The sequence below is a fragment of the Phyllobates terribilis genome, unplaced genomic scaffold (genome assembly GCF_046119375.1).
Source record: "Phyllobates terribilis strain yellow unplaced genomic scaffold, ASM4611937v1 Scaffold_7__3_contigs__length_470593459, whole genome shotgun sequence".
NCBI lineage: Eukaryota > Metazoa > Chordata > Amphibia > Anura > Dendrobatidae > Phyllobates > Phyllobates terribilis.
Genome location: NW_027362767.1, coordinates 146,283,501 through 146,309,436, shown reverse-complemented (window position 1 = coordinate 146,309,436; position 25,936 = coordinate 146,283,501). Strand labels below are relative to the sequence as shown.

Here is a 25,936-nt window from a genome sequence, read left to right as displayed (position 1 = left end):
GAAGATTTTTAATCATGATTATTGGCAAAGTTGCTTCATTTTTAACGTGTTGAAATGGAGCCGAAAAAGCAAAAATATTACGAGCCCAAGAGGACTTAGGAGAATTGGCACAACAGTAACGTGGCGCAGGCGGTAGCCGTTGGCGAGGTACTCGTGTTTCATGCACCAACATGCTACAGGAAAATGGAGGTCCTGGCTGGGTGTGTGGACTTTGTCTAGGAGGGAGCTACACCCTCGCAGGCCTCGTGATGCCGGTGACTTCGGCTGTCCAGGAACGGATGTTAAACAGTTCAATGAGGGAGACCACCACTCAAAAATAAACAGTCTTTTACCTAATATTAACTTGTACAATAGATAGCGGGTGCATAACTTCACGAACGTTTCCTTTACAATATGGAGCATCTTCACACACAATCTCTCTACTTCTTCCAAGCTTACTTGTTTCTGCCTTAAGTTCCTCTGTCTTCACCACAACCCAGCTCAGTACTACAGTCCAGTAAGTGAGAGTCCTATAGTTCAACCCACGGTTCTGTGTCCTCCTTTCACTTAGAGCACACATGTCAAACTCTGGCCCACAGGCCAAATCTGGCCCTCAGGGTGATTATATTTGGCCCGCGATGCCAGGGACTACGTGGGGCCATTATACTGTATGGAGGACTATGTGGGGCCATTATAATGTATGGAGGACTATGTGGGCCCATTAAACTGTATGGAGTACTATGTGGGGCCATTATTCTGTATGGAGGACTATGTGAGGCCCATTATACTGTATGGAGCACTATGTGGGGCCATTATACTGTATGAAGGACTATGTGGGGCCCATTATACTGTATGGAGGACTATGTTGGGCCATTATACTGTATGGAGGACTATGTGGGGGCCATTATACTGTATGGAAGACTATGTGAGGGCCATTATACTGTATGGAGGACTATGTGGGTCCCATTATACTGTATGGAGGACTATGTGGAGCCATTATACTGTATGGAGGACTATGTGTGGGCACTATACTGTATGGAGGACTATGTGGGGCCATTATACTGTATGGAGGACTATGTGGAGCCATTATACTGTATGGAGGACTATGTGGGGCCATTATACTGTATGGAGGACTATGTGGGGGCACTATTCTGTATGGAGGACTATGTGGGGCCCATTATTCTGTATGGAGGACTATGTGGGTCCCATTATACTGTATGGAGGACTATATGGGGCCCATTATTCTATATAGACGACTATGTGGGGTCCATTATACTGTATGGAAGACTATGTGAGGGCTATTATAATGTATGGAGCACTACGTGGGGCCCATTATACTGTGTGGAAGTCTGTGTGGGGATCACAGTTGTGACATCATACTGTCATGGGTCACCATACTTTTCTGGGGAGAGTACAGTAGGGTCATCATACCATGCGTGTGGAGGGTACTGCGGAGGAATTCACTGTGAGGACATCATACTATATTTGGGGGGAACTTTAGTTGGCATCATACTTAATCATACATGTTATTTATCAATTCAAGGTTTATGCTTTGTTATTTTATATTTAATTTAGGCCATTGGGCTACCTGTTTTTTACTGCTATTACATAACTTATTATATTATTCCATTATGCCTAATTTGTGATTATGTGCTCATTTTATTCTAATTATATTGGAAGATAAGGAAAAACTTCCTCAATTGTAGACATTTTTTTTTAATAAATATCAAGGTTGGCCCATGACCTTGTTCAAGTTTTTAATTTTGGCCCTCTGTGTATCTGAGTTTGACATCCCTGCTTTAGGGGAACTAGTTTGCCACTATGGCCTTTACTTAGCTTCTCTTCTTGCTGATGCCTTGGAAATCTCGCCCGGGGCACTCTGTTCGTCACCCGTTCCCTTTTCCGTCGGTCCATTACCTCTCCGACTTGCGTACGCAGAGCCGTATTGTTAGGCTCGGTGCCCCGTCCCATGTCTCCAATGCATCACTCTGTCCTTTGGTCACTTTTCTCTCATTCTCTCTACTCAGGATCACGCTATCCACTGCCTCGGTCTCCACTCACATCAGGGACACCCACGTCATGCGGCTCAGCTTACTAGTCAGACCGTAGGTCTGTTTCTGTTGTAGCTGGGCGATGTATCATTTCCTGATAGGAAACTGTCTCAGTCCCTGCACCTTAGCCCCTCCCACTCTGGGCTAGTCTCAATCATTAACCCTAACTCTCCCTACTGTTGGTCAAACTACAACGCCGTCACTAATACCGCATATCACAATACACATTACACATCATAACAATACACGTCTTCAAGGGGTAATATGGGCAGTATGTCCATCTACTTACACAACCCAGAGAAAATCCACATAATCAAAGAGATAATAGTAACAGCTCTGATAGCTTCATGTCTCAAAATTTTTGGAAAAAAATACTAATTGTCTAAAAATAACGGTTAATAAATTTTAATAAATAACAGCCAAGAAAAGAAACAGTGATAATACTGCAAAAAAACAGGAAAAGATCCAATACAACATTAAAGACAAAATCTGTAAAGTACCAATTTATGTCTGTAAGAGCTGCATCATTTTTAATAAATAACAATGTAAAAAAAAAAATCTGTGTTAATGAAGAAACGTGAAAAACTGGTAAAAAAACAGGGTGAACACTGGTGAATTCTAAAACAGTGGATGGAAATCCTGCAAAAAAAATCCCAGAAACAAACAGCAAGAAAATCAATTATAAATGTATTATTTTTGTCAATTACAAATGTATAATTTTTGAATGTCACATGACCTAATGACACTGTTTTTCTCATTTTTTAAAAAATTTTTCTCTTATTTTTTTGTCATCCAGGACTGCATGAAGAAGACAGTATCTATGTGTTTAAGGATGACGAGATAATTGAATACGACGGAGAGTTTTCAGCAGACACCCTGGTGGAGTTCCTACTTGATGTAAGTGCGGTGAGAGTCATTTATTGTTATTACGATGCCTGGACTTAAAGTCTATGGGCTCTTCAAAGTCAGAGCACTGAGGGGGCCAACTCATGGCACCCCCTTACATCCTCCCCCCATCGATCAGCTGATTAAAAGTGTGCGGTAAACCAGAAGTGGCACAGCTTTCATGCATTGTCTAGTGGTTGGGAATAGTACTGCAAGCTTTTTCCCATACAAGAGAAAAAGAAAGCTTGCAGTACCAGTTACAGCCACTACACAATGTGCAGATCTGTGCCTCTTGCGATGATCTGTGGAACCTACAATCAGGCGACCTTCACCAATCTGGAATTGGTGCCTTGTGTAAGTCCTGGAAAAGCTCTAGGAGATACAAAGAATGCTCTAGAATGCTTTAAGTTCATTGATTATCTGGAAGGGTTCCTCAATAACTGTAAATTGTGGAGGAATCTGGCAGCAAGTGCTCAGTTTCCCTGCAGTGCCTCTGCAGGAGAAAAGAAGCATTGCACATTTCCAGATTTAATCACTGAGAGTTCAAAACAGGGAGCTCAGAATTCCTCTTTTAATACTGAAGATGAAAACTTGTAGGGCTAAGAAAAATAAATAGGTACAAGAGAAAGAAAGAAAGTCAGGAGGACAAAAATAGTGATGATGAGAGGTGAAGAGTGAAAAATGAGAAGCAAAAGGAGAAAAAAAAAGGACTACGAGTGGGGGAAGGAAAGCAAAATAGGCTAGCATAAAAGGAACTAATGGGAGGAGAGAAGAGAAGAAAGTAAAGAAAGAATGAGGAGAGAAGAGGAAGCAGTAAGGCTGAACTAGAGGGAAGTGAATGAGAGGGATATAGAGAGAGATGGAAGTTTAAAATAGGGAAGCAGAAGGAAAAAAGGAAGATAGTGAAAGGGCGCTGGAGAGAAAGGACGTACAGAAGTCGAAGGATGAGAATTAACGAGATGGGACTAAAGGAAAAGTCCAAGAGAAAAGAACAAGTGAAAGATGAAAGTTAGAAAGAAAAGAAAGAAGGTCAGAAGGTAAAAAGGGCAAAAACAAGATAAAAAGGTCGAGAAAAAGAACAAAACAGAATAGAAAGGATTAAGGCAAAATGGTAAAATCGAAAAAGATGGAAAACAGGTAGAGAGAGTTGAACAGGGTAAAAAAAAAGACCAAAGAAAAGTGGTGAAGAGAGAAGAGGACATTGTGGTAAGAAAGAGAAGGAATTATTTAAAATGGATAGAAAAATGGTTGGGAAAGAAAAATGGACAGAAAATAATTGGATCAAATGGAGAGAAGATATTAGGAAGGAAAATATGAAAGAAGGAAACAAAACAGTCACAGAAGGTAAAAACAAAGGAGAGAAAAAAATGTGACAGAAGAAACACAGGATGCAAAGAAGAAGGAGAGGAAAAAAAGACATAGATGAGCAACCTGAAGAAAAGGAGGAACCAAGTAGAAAATCTGGTGATGAAGGATGTAATAGAGAGTAAGAAACAATAAAGGACAAGGGAACAAAAAAACCCGGGAGAGGAAGGATAGAGTAAAAAGTCAGCCAAGTGGGACACAAGAGGCAATAGATACAACGGTAAGAGAAAAATCAGAGTGATGAGAAGATAGATGACAAGAGAGACAAGGAGAGTCAGAAGGTGAAGAGACCAAGGTCTACGATGAAAAATAAAGAAATGTAATGAGGAAGACAAGACAAGAGCGGCGGGAGGCCAAAGTGTAGAAGAGTGACATTATCAGAAGTAAAATACATAGAACCCCTGCCTGGTATTCAAGAGACAGATGATGGGGGGAGGGCAGATGCCTCGGTGGGTGAAGGAGATTGAGATGAAGATGGAGGGAGCCTCGTCTTCAGGTAGATGACTTCAGATTCACATTTCAAGCTAAATGGCAGCTCTAATACCTCTTTTTTCATATTTTAGATGCCTCCTGCCACCAGTTATTAGCGGCTATATTTAAAGAGAACACTCTTTGCTTTGGCACAGACAGTAAATCCCGGCAGTGTTTACAGAATTAAGTCCCGACTGACCCCAATTACAGCTTCAGAATATTACGAAATCTGAAAGATTGCACAGCGCAAATCAGAAAAAGCAATTGAAATCCCTTCAGGGGATTCAGACATGTTTGGAATAACACAGTTCGAACCTGCAAGGTTATTTAGGCCGAATATTAACAATTAACCTTCCTTTTTGAAGGTCCTCCTGGTCACGCATTTACTGTTCAACACAAGTCAAAGTGCAGGAGACAAAATAAATTATGCTTTTTATATTTTAGATTTGGTCACATAAAGTTTAATGCTATCGAAAAAGACTATTCCACAAGTGGAGCCTACAAAACACTGTTACCCAACCAGATATAGAGGAGCTTCTAGGCTGAGAGGCGGCTTACGGTTACGGAAACCTTCCTCCCACGAGACTCTATGCAATGGACACTAAACATTTTAACCCCAATCCTTTTCCTTAAGTCTTGCCCTCTTTCAACTCTCCGTCCAAGCATAGAAAGCACAAGAAGGGCTAATATATTGAGGTCTTTGATGATATTCGATCATAGGTACAGTCCTTACGCGTAATTCAAGTCATCCGAGATTGTGTAGCTCACTGTGGGTTGATGAGAAAAGAAAAGATAACTAATATCGACACTGTCCTCTGCAGGTTCTGGAGGACCCAGTGGAATTCATTGATGGAAGTCATGAACTTGCCGCCTTCGAGAATATTGAAGATGAACCTAAGCTGATTGGATATTTCAAAAATGAGGACTCAGAGCGTAAGTAGAATTTTAATTATGTATTGATCTTCTACGCAGTTGACAACTGGTAAAAATTGCAACCATTGGTGGTCAGCACTCAACATGGAGGAGGCCGCTCAACTTTCGACAGACTCAAATGTCTCGTTATCTAACACAAGAGCAATAAATGGTCCTCTGGGAGAGTTGATTGTCTGGAGGCAATGAGCCAGTGTGCAATGCTTTGATGATGAGCTTTACCCCAACACATGTGTCAATCTGACACTGGGTTATATGGCATCGTGATGCCTACTACTGTTGTATTTTGACCACAACCATTGACTATGTAATGAGGGTAGAAATCAGTATGTGTGAAACGCTGACATGGGTTTTAGAAAGGGCTGTTAGAGGAATTTTCTATCCATGAAGCCTTGTGAAAAGGGGATGAATCCAGATTATAGGATGACACTCAGCAGATCCCCTGTACAATGGGCTGACAGAAAGAGGGCCAGAAAATCCAAGAGAATGTAGAGCCGTCTGTATGCCCTCACATACAATCTATAGATACATTCCCATGTACTAGCTATACATGTGCACATACTGTCAGTGCATTCCTCACATAATATCTAAACATCCTTACATCCATCTATACATCTTTATATACTACCTATATGTAAGGGCTCCCAGGGACTCTGCTTGGGGTGGCTCCTTTAATTAAACAGTATGAATACACTGGCCCTCGTTGGACAGAGTGGTTTCTCCACTCAGGGAAGGCTAAAGCAAAGCAAACCTATACCAGCAACAGTTCAAGTGACTTTTGCTCACTGGGATACAACAACCTTAATGATTATAATGTCCCTTTAAGAGGTAAAAGGCTTGAGCAGAAGTAGAAATTTGGGTTATAGCAATGAGCTAATGCTGGCAACACTTTTCTTGTAGTTGTCACAATCACCTGGCAAGTACCTCAGCAGCACTTCCTTCACCACAGAGCACAGTGCAGGTTGCAGTCCCTTCTCACCGCTCTTGGCAATAGTGCCCTCCTGCTACTCAGAAGCCCGCTGTCTGAGCATATTACACCTGAGGCACTTAGTCTACAAAATGTATGCACACAATACCAAACCCTCAGCAACAGTCTGTAATGTTTGTAAGAGGGTGGAAAACCCATTTTTCAACCATCCTACATATACGACCTCTTATACTATCTATCTATCCTGACAAACTAACTATACATTCTCACGTATCGTCTATCTATGCATCCTCACTAGCTATACATCCTCACATACAATCCTTTCAACCGTATGTAGTCTTTGTATAAATACAATCAGTAGCAATTCACCTAAGGGTTAATTGCTCATATAAAAGCCACATTTAATGGGGGTATTAAGAGACTTAGTGAGTCAGCAGCTGGCCTGCCACCACTCCATTCACTGCCTCAGTACACAAAACCTGCTTCCACAGCACCCCATGCCCCCAGCCTCAAAGTCAGCCTCCTCCCCCACCTCACTTGTTTACTGGGACCATTGATTGAACTTTCCTCTTAGCATTGTGTAAAAAGATCCGGAGAGCAGAACCCTGAAATCAGCACAGGAAATCCGCGATCCAACCCCAAGAGTCTGTATGTCACAGCATCTACATGGATTTGGGACTCTGCTTATCACGAGGTTGATTTCTTCATCTGTCCATGGAAGATCATCAGTTCTGGCTGAGTACCGCTGTGCCAGTAGCATGTCCTGTATACCTTTCCAACCAAACATTGGACCACCGGTGGAGGCTAGTGATTCTGCTGGAACTACACAAGAGGGTTATGGGAGAAGTTGTCCTGATACTTTCCTTTGTTCAGTTCACAAGGGGTTACTAAAATGTGGAATTGAGGCTGCAGCATCCTGTGTCTGTAACCTTATTATTTTCCTCTAGCATTGGGTCGTACCTTCAGCTCCACAGCCCATTAATCCTCCTATATTTCCGTATGCTTTCCTTCTCCTGCCCACACAGTCCTGACAAGCATGCAGAGTAAGTGCACTCCCTGAGTAATGAGCAAGCAAGTGCGTGACGGGGACCTGCCCGAATACCGAGCAAAGTGATCATATCTGATAGCGGTAATAACCTGTGATGAATCATGAGCAATTCATCATTGGAGAAGCCACCACATACAATCCCTAGAAGATGTATGAAGCTTCTCCAGCCTCTCACAACACCTTGTATAAGCCTTATTGGAGAAGTAAGTATGAAGGCCACAGGTAGTCACCTAATCGGAGTTCGGTCCATGAGATATCAACTTTCAAACCAACCATGAACCTTCCTGAGGCATTCAAAGGCAGGAATTAGGCCCAAAATCATAGTGACCATAGGCCATATTCTAGAAAACTGGCCATGAGGCTCCTGGAAAAAGACAAGACCTCCCAGAGGTGGGGGTTCTGTGTCATAGGAGTCCTCAACGAAGCCACATTAACCCTAGCCACCTCAAGCTCAATTCTTGACCCCATCTCTGGGACGTAAAACGTAAAAGTCATTGAACTCATAGACCTTTTGACAGATGCTCTTATTTAAATGGATGTTTCATAGTTACCATAACCAACAAATGACAATGGATGAAAAGAAGGTTGAGCGTTGACATCGAACACAAGATCGACCATATTTTACGCTGACCTAATCATTCATCCTGATGTCCTCTTATCCAAGGCTTCAGCCTAATGTTTAGTGTTCCGACATATGTAGTGCAATGATAAGAGAGAGGCAGACGCGGCCTGCACCACTCTTCATAATGGAGGAGGCTAATGTGACGCAGATAAATAAAAATCAAATCAAAATGGATGGCTGCTCCCTTTGAGATGAGGTGACCATAGGATTTCCTCAATACAATGTACAGATGGATGGGAGGAAGGGAGACATGCTTAGTCTTCAGAATTCATAAGCGAGCAACGTCCTTGATGCTGTCATATTCTTCTATAACTATGTGGGTTTATCTCAGGGAGTCTGAAGAACACAGTTTACGATTGACCATGGTTGGTTGACATTTATATGCAGATCACGAAAGAGTATAGGTCATTCTGTTGTGATATTGCAGGCTATTGGAGATGCTCCATGAACCCTACAATTGTACCTATCACGAAAGACACCAGGGAGATCATGCAAATCCCACCAGTCTATCAGGGGATGCAACTCCTCCAATAGTCAGGACAATTACGCAATTGACTGATGAGTGATGGACTAGGCTGTGGCTGCTTCCACTACTAGATCGGTTATTGGGGAACTCGTAGTGAGCATATGGTGTACACACCTCCAATTCCAACTCATGGAATATATATATATACCCAGGTATGGTCACTGCCAACTCCAAAATAACAAAAAGGAACCACTAGCTGTCACCACCAATCATTGGCAGATTAGACACCCTTTACAAGGTAGCATATGGCTTCAGGGGTGCGGTTTACAGAGCAAGAAGAACAGGGATATTAAATTTTATATATTTAATCTGGAACGGTGGCAGTGTTTATAAAAAATATACAAAGATGATACAAAATGGGAACAAAATAATACGGTATACACAATTACATACAATAAAAGTGCTAACAAAAGTAGATTACTAAACCTGTGTCACAGAAATGGCTTAGAGTTTAGCGGAGGGAGGTACTTCTTAGGAAAACGGACAGAACCAAAGCAAGCTGTACCTTCCAGGCCTGACAAATAACCAAACCTAAGTTTTGCTTTTTATTAGAACAAAATTACGCCCTCATACCTCCCCTTGGTGATCTCATGTGGGAGCTGGTTGTGGGATGTGCTTGGTCTTTTAGAATTTTATGAGATCCCCAACTTACAGGATACCTTCGCCACTGGAGGTCCCAGGAGGTAGATATTGTCGTCATGTTTCTTATCACAATTTTACCTGTCTACAGAGATGAAACATGGCATGGATAGCATGTCATTATAGAAGTTGGAGGGGTTCTACTGGCCTTACAGTGATGTGAATGAATGCATTATGTTCGTCCCTTCCCTACGACGCTGAAAATATATCTCCCATAAATATCAGATTGATGCAAATCCCAATATTCATCACTGACCACTGGCTCCAAAAGGTCTACGAGCTCTGCGCTTTGAACACAGAAAGCTTATGCTTGTGAAGTGTACTTCCCCGCCTCTGCGTAAACAAATCTCAGTCTTGGTGTCTTTTTTCCAGAGCAAATCTCCTGTGGTCATTGCCTGTTCACTGCAGGAGGCCCCTACTTCAATGGAGGTGGAAGTGTCAGCTCTCTCACTTCCCCAATTGTAATTAGTTTCTTTCTTCACCAGCTATAATTAATCACATTTGTTCAATGTGCGGTGCCAGACAAGCAGAAGATCAAATTGGCTTCCTGATGTTAATGTTGATGACTCAACCATCCCAACCAAATGGATACTACGATGGCGACAATGGTCTTCAACTGTTTCAACTGTACTCTTACATGGATCCCTTCACATTGAAAATAAAGTCCAATCATATAGCAGGAAAAATTGAGCTAAATATATATACAGTATATTTAGTATAAATACATTTTCTGTAAACCCACTAATTTCAGGCTTGAGTCCAGTAGGCGGTCCTACTTGTGACTCAAACTCATTGAGAAGAGCTGCCCACTGGACACTTAAGACCAAAATGAGCAGCTATTCCTGCTCTATATCATGCTGCCAGCAGACTGGATTATAATTTTTCCAAGGAATGGTTTCCCAAAAAAAAGGAAAAGCCTAAAGGAAATGTATCTGATTTGACAAATCTTTAGGAGTGATATGTCATGTCATGTCTAATGTTCACATGCTTGCCAACATTTCTCTGGATTTATCCACACCCCCAACCTAACCAAGTCCTTCTCTGGCATGCTCCACCCATCCTGTTAACGTCCCAGATCTGACCAGTAATGTTCATTTTTGGGCAGGGTTTACATAATTCTACCCCCTTTTGATTAAAGAGTCCTGGGAAATCCGGGAGAGTTGACAACCATGTGCACAGTCCACCGTCCTATTCTTGTTCCAATTGTTCATGTCAATGGGGCTAAAGACCGGTTATTAGCGAGCAATGGTCAATTTTTTTATAATTATCTGCCTTATGAGATCTTCCACAATTAATCCAATTAATAGGTTACAAGATCTGTCTTCTTCCATTTGCAGATTACAAGGCCTATGAGGATGCCGCTGAAGAATTTCACCCCTACATACCATTCTTCGCTACTTTTGACAGCAAGGTAAGAGTCAGCCCGACTGATGTTGAAACCAATTTCCTCAAACCCCATCACATCTGCTCTACAGAATCTACACACTTAAAGGGTACTTCCGCCTTAAGTCTGAGACATATCGAAAGACGATATCTGTAAAGGTGCATTAGTTCCCATTAACTGTATGGAAAGACTTTCAACAGTAGATGCAAAACTAGATATGAGCAAATTGAATGTGTCAAATTATTAGCAATTTTCTGAACAATTTGCGATTGGCCTCGCATGAATAGCCTAAACACATTTACACATTGCACAGGATAGCATTGGCCAGAGAAGGATCACATGACCTCTGGTGGATTTCCCCATGATGCCTTGCAGCTATCACATCACATAGTATAGCACAGCCAAGCAAGAGGGACTGTTGAAGTCTGTATAAAAGCTGAAGCAGGGCAAGCAGCAGCCACTTTTTGCTGCATCTGGATATCGAGTAGACAAAGCCATAGAGTACTAAAGAAACTGTACAGATAGTGTGTGTGACAGGAAAGAAATGAAGAGGATTAGTGTGTGAGGAGAAGACAATAATATAGATTTAATTGATAGGGAGAGAAAGATAGAAGAGTCACTGTGCCTGTGAGGAAGGGCCATAGAGGGATACATATCTGTGCCTGCTTGAGTGATCAGTCTGGTTATTGTGCCGCTAAAATTCAATCACACCTGCATGGTCTCTTCAGGACAATTGGAGGTTTTGGAAAATGTTTGATTTGTGGTTAAGCGATTTGCCATGAATCAGAATTTCCTGGGAAAATTTTGCCAAACTAGTGAATTTAGTCCTACACACTCCTACTGCCTACCCTAGCATTATTGATTTCCTTTGTGCTCAATCGAATATAAATCGATTGTACTCTCTGAGAAATACCACGTCTGAGATTCAAAGTCCTAGAAAACTCCCGCCCAAAGAGGTTTTACGGTTGGCACAGCCCCTTCTTGAATAAAGGCAACATCATGGACTACCACTGATGTTGCCTCCTGACTAGTTCCAATGACCCATTACAAGATGAGCAGAAGTCAACATCGCCTACTAGCCACCACACACAGGTGCTGCTGTAGCACCCTAACATCAGAAAACAAATCTCTTCGATGTGGCGGCAGCGCAAGAAATGAGCCTGTGGCCAGCCCAAGAAATTGGTATTTTCATACAATTCCCTACTTTACAATTAAAAGCCACAACTGCTACTTCTACTTTGGCTGTCAGAGAAATACTGTGTATTCAGGGGAAGATTAGTTAGTCACTGACTTGTCACATATGGAGGAAGCATTGACTGGTAAAGGTGGGGAATTAGTCATCGTATTGTGTTACCGTAACTTTAACATTTTTAAAGGGATAGAACACAAAAATTTTGCTAGATGAAGCAAACTGCTAAAATAAAAATTACAGTATTAAAGAGCATAAATCGTACAATAAACTCTCAAGTAATCCTGCTCCCATCATGTTCCTCGAAGAAAATATCAACCGGGTTCATTGTCACCCCCTGCCATTATTAAAAGGAAAAGGAGGTCATGTCAACTCAAAAAGGGTATTTAGATCATCCTGTACACACCAAAAAAATATGGTTTGTTTAAAATGGTGTGTTCTTGTTTGGTGAAGGGGCTCATGGGTCCAGGTGCAACTATTACCTCTGTACCTTGGAGGTATCCAGGTTTTAACACCAGGTGATCAGCGAGTGATTGGTGGATGTTCGCCTCCTACAATCAACAACTTTTATTGTAGATCACAACCCATCTTTATCCATGTGAGTGCTGATGAGTCTTCAGCCTCATAGATGCGGTAGGACCCTCACCGATGACATGCTGAGGCCTCACCCCATCAATAAGCCATCAAAAACCCTATTATCTCTAAATGGTCAGTATAACCTGAATGATTCTCCACTGTTTGCCCACTTAACTTGTAGATCATCTCCAAACAAAGTCAAGTTTGGAAACAGAAGGGGTTAAAAAGTTGACAGAACTGGGATCTGTTCTGAGGCACTTTACCTAGACAATAAAATTACCGTCTGCCTTCACGAGTTACAGCTAATATTCGAAACATATGTGCAATAACAAGACTTAATTGCTCTACCGCATCCCAATTGATTTCAGCTGTAGGCACAAACTACATGTGAAGTATTGGAGAAGACATCTCATCTGTGGGCTACACAACAGGGGAGGAGGAAGGCAACCCACTGAGAAACTGAAAAAATGGGCACAATGGTCTTGGGACATTATCTATTATAAAGTGGCCAGATGGTCAATTTGGTCAAATTTGATGGGCAGTTAAAAAAAAATAACTTATGCGGTTGTTTTGATCTGAAAGGGTATTTGATGGTCATTAATGATGATACGTTGGAATCCATACAGGTTATGATAGTTTTATTGTGTCCCTAAAAATAAATATAGTTCTTGGGGTATTTAGTTAAAGTCCAATTTCAAAGGGGTGTCCACATTTCAACATTTATGAGTAGTCCAAGAGTGACGGTAGAAGTTCAACTCCTGGAGGCCTCCACCAATCATTAGAATTATCAGACCTCTTTTCATCATCATCAACGAAAATTATATCTGTCAAGATTGCGTGTGCATCCTAAAAACGGAGGCGGATTCCAGTCCTCGAATAACAGATTTTGGGACAATGGGAACAAGAAGTTCCTTTTGGAAACTTCTGTTTCTTCAGGGTTGGTGCTCATAAGGTTTGAGATGTATTTTATGCCAACCAATTCTCTGTTTATGAATACAGGTTGCCAAGAAGTTGACTCTGAAGCTCAACGAGATTGACTACTATGAACCTTTCCATGATGAGCCTGTGACAATTCCCAACAAACCCAACAGTGAAAAGGAGATTGTAGACTTTCTGCACCACCACAAGAGGTAAGTTACTGCAAGGCTGATACTCTCAAGGTGGTAGGACCAGGATCTTCTTCAGAGACATCCATGATTATTGACGGTGTCAACCACAAATCATGCCAACTTCACAAAAAGACCAATATGTCAAAAATCAGACTCAACCAGGCACAGTCCCACTTCAGATCACTTGGTGGAAACTGTAACAAGGTTCCCGGAGACAAGCCAAGCTGGGTGACAATTATCTTAATATCTATCTATGGCTGGTGGGATCTATTTGATAGATCCACCATAGTTTTAGAACATGAGGATATGTTGGCCTTTAACCATCTCAGCCTTGACTCTGAGAGCTTGAGATATAGAACAACGCTTGCAGTATTATAGTAACATCTGTCCATATCCAGCAAGGGGCGAGAGACAGTTCTGTGGGGAAGTTACGATGGCACCTGGCAAAATAATTTAGCTGCCATAGAAACATTAGATATAACAGGACAGTGTCACATACTTTATATTGAGGTCAATTTATCTCAACAATTTCACTTCAGCTACAAAAGAGAATTATAATTATTCAGAACAGAGACTTATCTATCTGTTCAGATTACATTTACTCCTTCATAGAAAGCAGTATTATAGTAGTTATATTCTTGTACATAGGAGCAGTATTATAGTAGTTATATTCTTGTACATAGGGGCAGTATTATAGTAGTTATATTCTTGCACATAGGGGCAGTATTATAGTAGTTATATTCTTGTACATAGGGGGCAGTATTATAGTAGTTATATTCTTGTACATAGGGGGCAGTATTATAGTAGTTATATTCTTGTACATAGGGGGCAGTATTATAGTAGTTATATTCTTGTACATAGGGGCAGTATTATAGTAGTTATATTCTTGTACATAGGAGCAGTATTATAGTAGTTATATTCTTGCACATAGGGGCAGTATTATAGTAGTTATATTATTGTACATAAGGGGCAGTATTATAGTAGTTATATTCTTGTACATAGGAGCAGTATTATAGTAGTTATATTCTTGTACATAGGGGGCAGTATTATAGTAGTTATAATCTTGTACATAGGAGCAGCATTATAGTAGATATATTCTTGTATATAGGAGCAGTATTATAGTAGCTATATTCTTGTACATAGGAGCAGTATTATAGTACTTATATTCCTTTACATAGGAGCAGTATTATAGTAGTTATATTCTTGTACATAGGAGCAGTATTATAGTAGCTATATTCTTGTACATAGGCGGCAGTATTATAGTAGTTATATTCTTGTACATAGGGGGCAGTATTATAGTAGTTATATTCTTGTACATAGGGGCAGTATTATAGTAGTTATATTCTTGTACATAGGAGCAGTATTATAGCAGTTATATTCTTGTACATAGGAGCAGTATTATAGTAGTTATATTCTTGTACATAGGGGGCAGTATTATAGTAGTTGTATTCTTGTACATAGGGGCAGTATTATAATATTTATATTCTTGTACATAGGGGCAGTATTATAGTAATTATATTCTTATAAATGGGGGGCAGTATTATAGTAGTTATATTTTTGTATATAGGGGGAGTATTATAATAGTTATATTCTTGTACATAGGAGCACTATTATAGTAGTTATATTCTTGTATATAAGTGCAGTACTATAGTAGTTATATTCTTGTACATAAGGGATAGTATTATAGTAGTTATATTTTTGTACATAGGGGGCAGTATTATAGTAGTTATATTCTTGTACATAGGAGCAGTATTATAGTAGTTATATTCTTGTACATAGGAGCAGTATTATAGTAGTTATATTCTTGTACATAGGGGCAGTATTATAGTAGTTATATTCTTGTACATAGGGGCAGTATTATAGTAGTTATATTCTTGTACATAGGGGGCCGTATTATAGTAGTTATATTCTTGTACATAGGGGGCAGTATTATAGTAGTTATATTCTTGTACATAGGGGCAGTATTATAGTAGTTATATTCTTGTACATAGGAGCAGTATTATAGTAGTTATATTCTTGCACATAGGGGCAGTATTATAGTAGTTATATTATTGTACATAGGGGGCAGTATTATAGTAGTTATATTCTTGTACATAGGAGCAGTATTATAGTAGTTATATTCTTGTACATAGGGGGCAGTATTATAGTAGTTATATTCTTGTACATAGGAGCAGCATTATAGTAGTTATATTCTTGTACATAGGGGGCAGTATTATAGTAGTTATATTCTTGTACATAGGAGCAGTATTATAGTAGTTATATTCTTGTACATAGGAGCAGTATTATAGTAGTTATATTCCTTTACATAGGGGGCAGTATTATAGTAGTTATATTCTTGTACATAGGGGCAGTATTATAGTAGTTATATTCTAGTACATAGGAGCAGTATTATAGCAGTTATATTCTTGTACATGGGGGCAGTATTATAGTAGTTGTATTCTTGTACATAGGGGCAGTATTATAGTAGTTATCTTCTTGTACATAGGGGCAGTATTATAGTAATTATATTCTTAGAAATGGGGGGCAGTATTATAGTAGTTATATTTTTGTATATAGGGGCAGTATTATAATAGTTATATTCTTGTACATAGGAGCAGTATTATAGTAGTTATATTCTTGTATATAGGGGCAGTATTATAGTAGTTATATTCTTGTACATATGAGACATTATTATAGTAGTTATATTCTTGTACATAGGAGCAATATTATAGTAGTTAAATTCTTGTTCATAAGAGGCAGTATTATAGTAGTCATATTCTTGTAGAGAGGAGCAGTATTATAGTAGTTATATTCTTGTACATAGGGGCAGTATTACAGTAGTTATATTCTTGTATATAAGTGCAGTACTATAGTAGTTATATTCTTGTACATAAGGGATAGTATTATAGTAGTTATATTTTTGTACATAGGGGGCAGTATTATAGTAGTTATATTCTTGTATATAAGTGCAGTACTATAGTAGTTATATTCTTGTACATAAGGGATAGTATTATAGTAGTTATATTTTTGTACATAGGGGTCAGTATTATAGTAGTTATATTCTTGTACATAGGAGCAGTATTATAGTAGTTATATTCTTGTACATAGGAGCAGTATTATAGTAGTTATATTCTTGTATATAGGGGCAGTATTATAGTAGTTATATTCTTGTACATAGGAGCAGTATTATAGTAGTTATATTCTTGTACATAGGGAGCAGTATTATAGTAGTTATATTCTTGTACATAGGAGCAAGATTATAGTAGTTAAATTCTTGTTCATAAGAGGCAGTATTATAGTAGTCATATTCTTGTAGAGAGGAGCAGTATTATAGTAGTTATATTCTTGTACATAGGGGCAGTATTACAGTAGTTATATTCTTGTACATAGGGGGCAGTATTACAGTAGTTATATTCTTGTACATAGGAGCAGTATTACAGTAGTTATATTCTTGTACATAGGGGCATTATTATATTAGTTATATTCTTGTACATAGGAGCAGTATTCTAGTAGTTATATTCTTGTACATGGGGACAGTATTATAGTATTTCTATTCTTGTACATAAGAGGCAGTATTCTAGTAGTTATATTCTTGTACATGGGAGCAGTATTATAGTAGTTATATTCTTGTACATAGGGGGCAGTATTATAGTAGTTATATTCTTGTACATAGGAGCAGCATTATAGTAGTTATATTCTTGTATATAGGAGCAGTATTATAGTAGTTATATTCTTGTACATAGGAGCAGTATTATAGTAGTTATATACCTTTACATAGGGGGCAGTATTATAGTAGTTATATTCTTGTACATAGGGGCAGTATTATAGTAGTTATATTCTTGTACATGGGGGCAGTATTATAGTAGTTGTATTCTTGTACATAGGGGCAGTATTATAGTAGTTGTATTCTTGTACATAGGGGCAGTATTATAGTAGTTATCTTCTTGTACATAGGGGCAGTATTATAGTAATTATATTCTTATAAATGGGGGGCAGTATTATAGTAGTTATATTTTTGTATATAGGGGCAGTATTATAATAGTTATATTCTTGTACATAGGAGCAGTATTATAGTAGTTATATTCTTGTATATAGGGGCAGTATTATAGTAGTTATATTCTTGTACATAGGAGACAGTATTATAGTAGTTATATTCTTGTACATAGGAGCAATATTATAGTAGTTAAATTCTTGTTCATAAGAGGCAGTATTATAGTAGTCATATTCTTGTAGAGAGGAGCAGTATTATAGTAGTTATATTCTTGTACATAGGGGCAGTATTACAGTAGTTATATTCTTGTATATAAGTGCAGTACTATAGTAGTTATATTCTTGTACATAAGGGATAATATTATAGTAGTTATATTTTTGTACATAGGGGGCAGTATTATAGTAGTTATATTCTTGTATATAAGTGCAGTACTATAGTAGTTATATTCTTGTACATAAGGGATAGTATTATAGTAGTTATATTTTTGTACATAGGGGGCAGTATTATAGTAGTTATATTCTTGTACATAGGAGCAGTATTATAGTAGTTATATTCTTGTACATAGGAGCAGTATTATAGTAGTTATATTCTTGTATGTAGGGGCAGTATTATAGTAGTTAAATTCTTGTACATAGGAGACAGTATTATAGTAGTTATATTCTTGTACATAGGAGCAATATTATAGTAGTTAAATTCTTGTTCATAAGAGGCAGTATTATAGTAGTCATATTCTTGTAGAGAGGAGCAGTATTATAGTAGTTATATTCTTGTACATAGGGGCAGTATTACAGTAGTTATATTCTTGTACATAGGGGGCAGTATTACAGTAGTTATATTCTTGTATATAGGAGCAGTATTACAGTAGTTATATTCTTGTACATAGGGGCATTATAATATTAGTTATATTCTTGTACATAGGAGCAGTATTCTAGTAGTTATATTCTTGTACATGGGGACAGTATTATAGTATTTCTATTCTTGTACATAAGAGGCAGTATTCTAGTAGTTATATTCTTGTACATGGGAGCAGTATTATAGTAATTATATTCTTGTACATAGGAGCAGTAATATAGTAGTTATATTCAAGTACATAGAGGCAGTATTACAGTAGTTATATTCTTGTACATAGGGGGCAGTATTATAGTAGTTATATTCTTCTACATAGAGGGCAGTATTATAGTAGTTATATTCCCATACATAGGGGCAGTATTATAGTAGATATATTCTTGTACATAGGAGCAGTATTATAGTAGTTACTTTCTTGTACATAGGGGGCAGTATTATAGTAGTTATCTTCTTGTACATAGGAGCAGTATTACAGTAGTTATATTCTTGTACATAGGGGGCAGTATTATAGTAGTTATATCCTTGTACATGGGGGCAGCATTATAGTAGTTATATTCTTGTACATGGAGGCAGTACTATAGTAGTTATATTCTTGTACATAGGGAGCAGTATTATAGTAGTTATATTCTTGTACATAGGGGCAGTATTATAGAAGTTACATTCTTGTACATAGCGACAGTATTATAGTAGTTATATCCTTGTATATAGGAGCAGTATTATAGTAGTTTTATTCTTGTACATAGGGAGCAGTATTATAGTAGTTATATTCTTGTACATAGGGAGCAGTATTATAGTAGTTATATTCTTGTACATAAGAGGCAGTATTATAGTAGTTATATTCTTGTACATAGGGGATAGTATTATAGTAGTTATATTCTTGTACATAGGAGCAGTATTATAGTAGTTATATTCTTATACATAGGGGCTGTATTATAGTAGTTATATTCTTGTACATAGGAGCAGTATTATAGTAGTTATATTCTTATACATAGGGGCTGTATTATAGTAGTTATATTCTTGTACATAGGGGCAGTATTATAGTAGTTATATTCTTGTACATAGGGAGAAGTAATATAGTAGTTATATTCTTGCACATAGGGGGCAGTGTTATAGTCTTGTACAAAGGGGGCAGTATTATAGTAGTTATATTCTTGAACATAGGGGGCAGTGTTATAGTCTTGTACATAGGGGGCAGTATTATAGTAGTTATATTCTTGAACATAGGGGGCAGTGTTATAGTCTTGTACATAGGGGGCAGTATTATAGTAGTTATATTCTTGTACATAGGAGCAGTATTATAGTAGTTATATTCTTGTACATGGGGGCAGTATTATAGTACTTATACTCTTGTACATAAGAGGCAGTATTATAGTAGTTATATTCTTGTACATAGGAGCAGTATTATAGTAGTTATATTCTTGTATATAGGGGCAGTATTATAGTAGTTATATTCTTGTACATATGAGACATTATTATAGTAGTTATATTCTTGTACATAGGAGCAATATTATAGTAGTTAAATTCTTGTTCATAAGAGGCAGTATTATAGTAGTCATATTCTTGTAGAGAGGAGCAGTATTATAGTAGTTATATTCTTGTACATAGGGGCAGTATTACAGTAGTTATATTCTTGTATATAAGTGCAGTACTATAGTAGTTATATTCTTGTACATAAGGGATAGTATTATAGTAGTTATATTTTTGTACATAGGGGGCAGTATTATAGTAGTTATATTCTTGTATATAAGTGCAGTACTATAGTAGTTATATTCTTGTACATAAGGGATAGTATTATAGTAGTTATATTTTTGTACATAGGGGTCAGTATTATAGTAGTTATATTCTTGTACATAGGAGCAGTATTATAGTAGTTATATTCTTGTACATAGGAGCAGTATTATAGTAGTTATATTCTTGTATATAGGGGCAGTATTATAGTAGTTATATTCTTGTACATAGGAGCAGTATTATAGTAGTTATATTCTTGTACATAGGGAGCAGTATTATAGTAGTTATATTCTTGTACATAGGAGCAAGATTATAGTAGTTAAATTCTTGTTCATAAGAGGCAGTATTATAGTAGTCATATTCTTGTAGAGAGGAGCAGTATTATAGTAGTTATATTCTTGTACATAGGGGCAGTATTACAGTAGTTATATTCTTGTACATAGGGGGCAGTATTACAGTAGTTATATTCTTGTACATAGGAGCAGTATTACAGTAGTTATATTCTTGTACATAGGGGCATTATTATATTAGTTATATTCTTGTACATAGGAGCAGTATTCTAGTAGTTATATTCTTGTACATGGGGACAGTATTATAGTATTTCTATTCTTGTACATAAGAGGCGGTATTCTAGTAGTTATATTCTTGTACATGGGAGCAGTATTATAGTAGTTATATTCTTGTACATAGGGGGCAGTATTATAGTAGTTATATTCTTGTACATAGGAGCAGCATTATAGTAGTTATATTCTTGTATATAGGAGCAGTATTATAGTAGTTATATTCTTGTACATAGGAGCAGTATTATAGTAGTTATATACCTTTACATAGGGGGCAGTATTATAGTAGTTATATTCTTGTACATAGGGGCAGTATTATAGTAGTTATATTCTTGTACATGGGGGCAGTATTATAGTAGTTGTATTCTTGTACATAGGGGCAGTATTATAGTAGTTGTATTCTTGTACATAGGGGCAGTATTATAGTAGTTATCTTCTTGTACATAGGGGCAGTATTATAGTAATTATATTCTTATAAATGGGGGGCAGTATTATAGTAGTTATATTTTTGTATATAGGGGCAGTATTATAATAGTTATATTCTTGTACATAGGAGCAGTATTATAGTAGTTATATTCTTGTATATAGGGGCAGTATTATAGTAGTTATATTCTTGTACATAGGAGACAGTATTATAGTAGTTATATTCTTGTACATAGGAGCAATATTATAGTAGTTAAATTCTTGTTCATAAGAGGCAGTATTATAGTAGTCATATTCTTGTAGAGAGGAGCAGTATTATAGTAGTTATATTCTTGTACATAGGGGCAGTATTACAGTAGTTATATTCTTGTATATAAGTGCAGTACTATAGTAGTTATATTCTTGTACATAAGGGATAATATTATAGTAGTTATATTTTTGTACATAGGGGGCAGTATTATAGTAGTTATATTCTTGTATATAAGTGCAGTACTATAGTAGTTATATTCTTGTACATAAGGGATAGTATTATAGTAGTTATATTTTTGTACATAGGGGGCAGTATTATAGTAGTTATATTCTTGTACATAGGAGCAGTATTATAGTAGTTATATTCTTGTACATAGGAGCAGTATTATAGTAGTTATATTCTTGTATGTAGGGGCAGTATTATAGTAGTTAAATTCTTGTACATAGGAGACAGTATTATAGTAGTTATATTCTTGTACATAGGAGCAATATTATAGTAGTTAAATTCTTGTTCATAAGAGGCAGTATTATAGTAGTCATATTCTTGTAGAGAGGAGCAGTATTATAGTAGTTATATTCTTGTACATAGGGGCAGTATTACAGTAGTTATATTCTTGTACATAGGGGGCAGTATTACAGTAGTTATATTCTTGTATATAGGAGCAGTATTACAGTAGTTATATTCTTGTACATAGGGGCATTATTATATTAGTTATATTCTTGTACATAGGAGCAGTATTCTAGTAGTTATATTCTTGTACATGGGGACAGTATTATAGTATTTCTATTCTTGTACATAAGAGGCAGTATTCTAGTAGTTATATTCTTGTACATGGGAGCAGTATTATAGTAATTATATTCTTGTACATAGGAGCAGTAATATAGTAGTTATATTCAAGTACATAGAGGCAGTATTACAGTAGTTATATTCTTGTACATAGGGGGCAGTATTATAGTAGTTATATTCTTCTACATAGAGGGCAGTATTATAGTAGTTATATTCCCATACATAGGGGCAGTATTATAGTAGATATATTCTTGTACATAGGAGCAGTATTATAGTAGTTACTTTCTTGTACATAGGGGGCAGTATTATAGTAGTTATCTTCTTGTACATAGGAGCAGTATTACAGTAGTTATATTCTTGTACATAGGGGGCAGTATTATAGTAGTTATATCCTTGTACATGGGGGCAGCATTATAGTAGTTATATTCTTGTACATGGAGGCAGTACTATAGTAGTTATATTCTTGTACATAGGGAGCAGTATTATAGTAGTTATATTCTTGTACATAGGGGCAGTATTATAGAAGTTACATTCTTGTACATAGCGACAGTATTATAGTAGTTATATCCTTGTATATAGGAGCAGTATTATAGTAGTTTTATTCTTGTACATAGGGAGCAGTATTATAGTAGTTATATTCTTGTACATAGGGAGCAGTATTATAGTAGTTATATTCTTGTACATAAGAGGCAGTATTATAGTAGTTATATTCTTGTACATAGGGGATAGTATTATAGTAGTTATATTCTTGTACATAGGAGCAGTATTATAGTAGTTATATTCTTATACATAGGGGCTGTATTATAGTAGTTATATTCTTGTACATAGGAGCAGTATTATAGTAGTTATATTCTTATACATAGGGGCTGTATTATAGTAGTTATATTCTTGTACATAGGGGCAGTATTATAGTAGTTATATTCTTGTACATAGGGAGAAGTAATATAGTAGTTATATTCTTGCACATAGGGGGCAGTGTTATAGTCTTGTACAAAGGGGGCAGTATTATAGTAGTTATATTCTTGAACATAGGGGGCAGTGTTATAGTCTTGTACATAGGGGGCAGTATTATAGTAGTTATATTCTTGAACATAGGGGGCAGTGTTATAGTCTTGTACATAGGGGGCAGTATTATAGTAGTTATATTCTTGTACATAGGAGCAGTATTATAGTAGTTATATTCTTGTACATGGGGGCAGTATTATAGTACTTATACTCTTGTACATAAGAGGCAGTATTATAGTAGTTATATTCTCGTGCAACGGGGATAGTATTATAGTAGTTATATTTTTGTACATAGGGGGCAGTATTATAGTAGTTATATTCTTGCACATGGGAGCAGTAATATAGTAGTTATAGTCTTGTACATAGAGGGCAGTATTATAGTACTTATATTCTTGTACATAGGGGGCAGTATTATACTGTAGCTAATATATTCTTGTACATAGGAGCATTATTATAGTAGTTATATTTTTGTACATAAGGGGGCAGTATTATAGTAGTTATATTCTTATACATAGGGGGCAGTATTATAGTAATTATATTCTTGTACATGGGGGCAGTATTATAGTAGTTATATTCTTGTACATGGGAGCAGTATTATAGTAATTATATTTTTGTACATACGGGACAGTATTATAGTAGCTATATTCTTGTACATAGGAGCAGTGTTATAGTAGTTATATTCTTGTACATAGAGGCAGTAGTATAGTAGTTATATTTTTATACATATGGAGCAGTATTATAGTAGTTATATTCTTGTATATAGGGAGCAGTATTACAGTAGTTATATTTTTGTACATAGGGGACAGTATTATAGTAGTTATATTCTTGTACATAGGGAGCACTATTATAGTAGTTATATTCTTGTATATAGGGGCAGTATTATAGTAGTTATATTCTTGTACATAAGGAGCAGTATTATAGTAGTTATATTCTTGTACATAGGGAGCAGTATTATAGTAGTTATATTCTTATACATAGGAGCAGTATTATAGTAGTTATATTCTTGTACATAGGGGCAGTATTATAGTAGTTATATTCTTATACATAGGGGCTGTATTATAGTAGTTATATTCTTGTACATAGGAACAGTATTATAGTAGTTATATTCTTATACATAGGGGCTGTATTATAGTAGTTATATTCTTGTACATAGGGGCAGTATTATAATAGTTATATTCTTGTACATAGGGAGAAGTAATATAGTAGTTATATTCTTGCACATAGGGGGCAGTGTTATAGTCTTGTACATAAGGGGCAGTATTATAGTAGTTATATTCTTGAACAAAGGGGACACTGTTATAGTCTTGTATATAGGGGGCAGTATTATAGTAGTTATATTCTTGAACATAGGGGGCAGTGTTATAGTCTTGTACATAGGGGGCAGTATTATAGTAGTTATATTCTTGTACATAGGAGCAGTATTATAATAGTTGTATTCTTGTACATGGGGGCAGTATTATAGTAGTTATATTCTTGTACATAAGAGGCAGTATTATAGTAGTTATATTCTTGTACAAAGGGGATAGTATTATAGTAGTTATATTTTTGTACATAGGGGGCAGTATTATAGTAGTGATATTCTTGTACATAGGAGCAGTATTATAGTAGTTATAGTCTTGTACATAGGGGGCAGTGTTATAGTACTTATATTCTTGTACATAGGGGGCAGTATTATACTGTAGCTATTATATTCTTGTACATAGGAGCATTATTAAAGTAGTTATATTCTTGTACATGGGGGCAGTATTATAGTAGTTATATTCTTCTTTATAGGGAACAGTGTTATAGCAGTTATATTCCTGTACATAGGGGGCAGTGTTATAGTGTTGTACATAGGGGGCAGTATTATAGTAGTTATATTCTTGAACAAAGGGGACACTGTTATAGTCTTGTATATAGGGGGCAGTATTATAGTAGTTATATTCTTGAACATAGGGGGCAGTGTTATAGTCTTGTACATACGGGACAGTATTATAGTAGCTATATTCTTGTACATAGGAGCAGTGTTATAGTAGTTATATTCTGGTACATAGAGGCAGTATTATAGTAGTTATATTTTTGTACATATGGAGCAGTATTATAGTAGTTATATTCTTGTATATAGGGAGCAGTATTACAGTAGTTATATTTTTGTACATAGGGGACAGTATTATAGTAGTTATATTCTTGTACATAGGGAGCACTATTATAGTAGTTATATTCTTGTATATAGGAGCAGTATTATAGTAGTTATATTCTTGTACATAAGGAGCAGTATTATAGTAGTTATATTCTTGTACATAGGGAGCAGTATTATAGTAGTTATATTCTTATACATAAGAGGCAGTATTATAGTAGTTATATTCTTGTACATAGGGGGCAGTATTATAGTAGTTATATTCTTATACATAGGAGCAGTATTATAGTAGTTATATTCTTGTACATAGGAGCAGTATTATAGTAGTTATATTCTTATACATAGGGGCTGTATTATAGTAGTTATATTCTTGTACATAGGAACAGTATTATAGTAGTTATATTCTTATACATAGGGGCTGTATTATAGTAGTTATATTCTTGTACATAGGGGCAGTATTATAATAGTTATATTCTTGTACATAGGGAGAAGTAATATAGTAGTTATATTCTTGCACATAGGGGGCAGTGTTATAGTCTTGTACATAGGG

At 36.7% G+C, this 25,936-nt stretch overlaps 1 protein-coding gene and 1 long non-coding RNA gene across 2 annotated transcripts in view; one reads left to right on the top strand and one right to left on the bottom strand.

Annotated features, from left to right (window-relative positions):
* LOC141154018 (uncharacterized) overlaps positions 1–2,117 on the bottom strand; it is a 223,861-nt gene extending 221,744 nt beyond the window's left edge. Inside the window, exon 1 of the long non-coding RNA XR_012247381.1 lies at positions 1,897–2,117. This is a non-coding gene — a long non-coding RNA (uncharacterized lncRNA). The remainder of the gene's footprint in view (positions 1–1,896) is intronic.
* The window catches only part of CASQ1 (calsequestrin 1), a 112,348-nt gene that overhangs the window by 61,198 nt on the left and 25,214 nt on the right, over positions 1–25,936 (top strand). The window contains exons 3-6 of the mRNA XM_073639401.1: positions 2,827–2,927; positions 5,573–5,684; positions 10,782–10,855; positions 13,593–13,723. Coding sequence (XP_073495502.1) covers positions 2,827–2,927; positions 5,573–5,684; positions 10,782–10,855; positions 13,593–13,723 — 418 coding nt within the window. The remainder of the gene's footprint in view (positions 1–2,826; positions 2,928–5,572; positions 5,685–10,781; positions 10,856–13,592; positions 13,724–25,936) is intronic.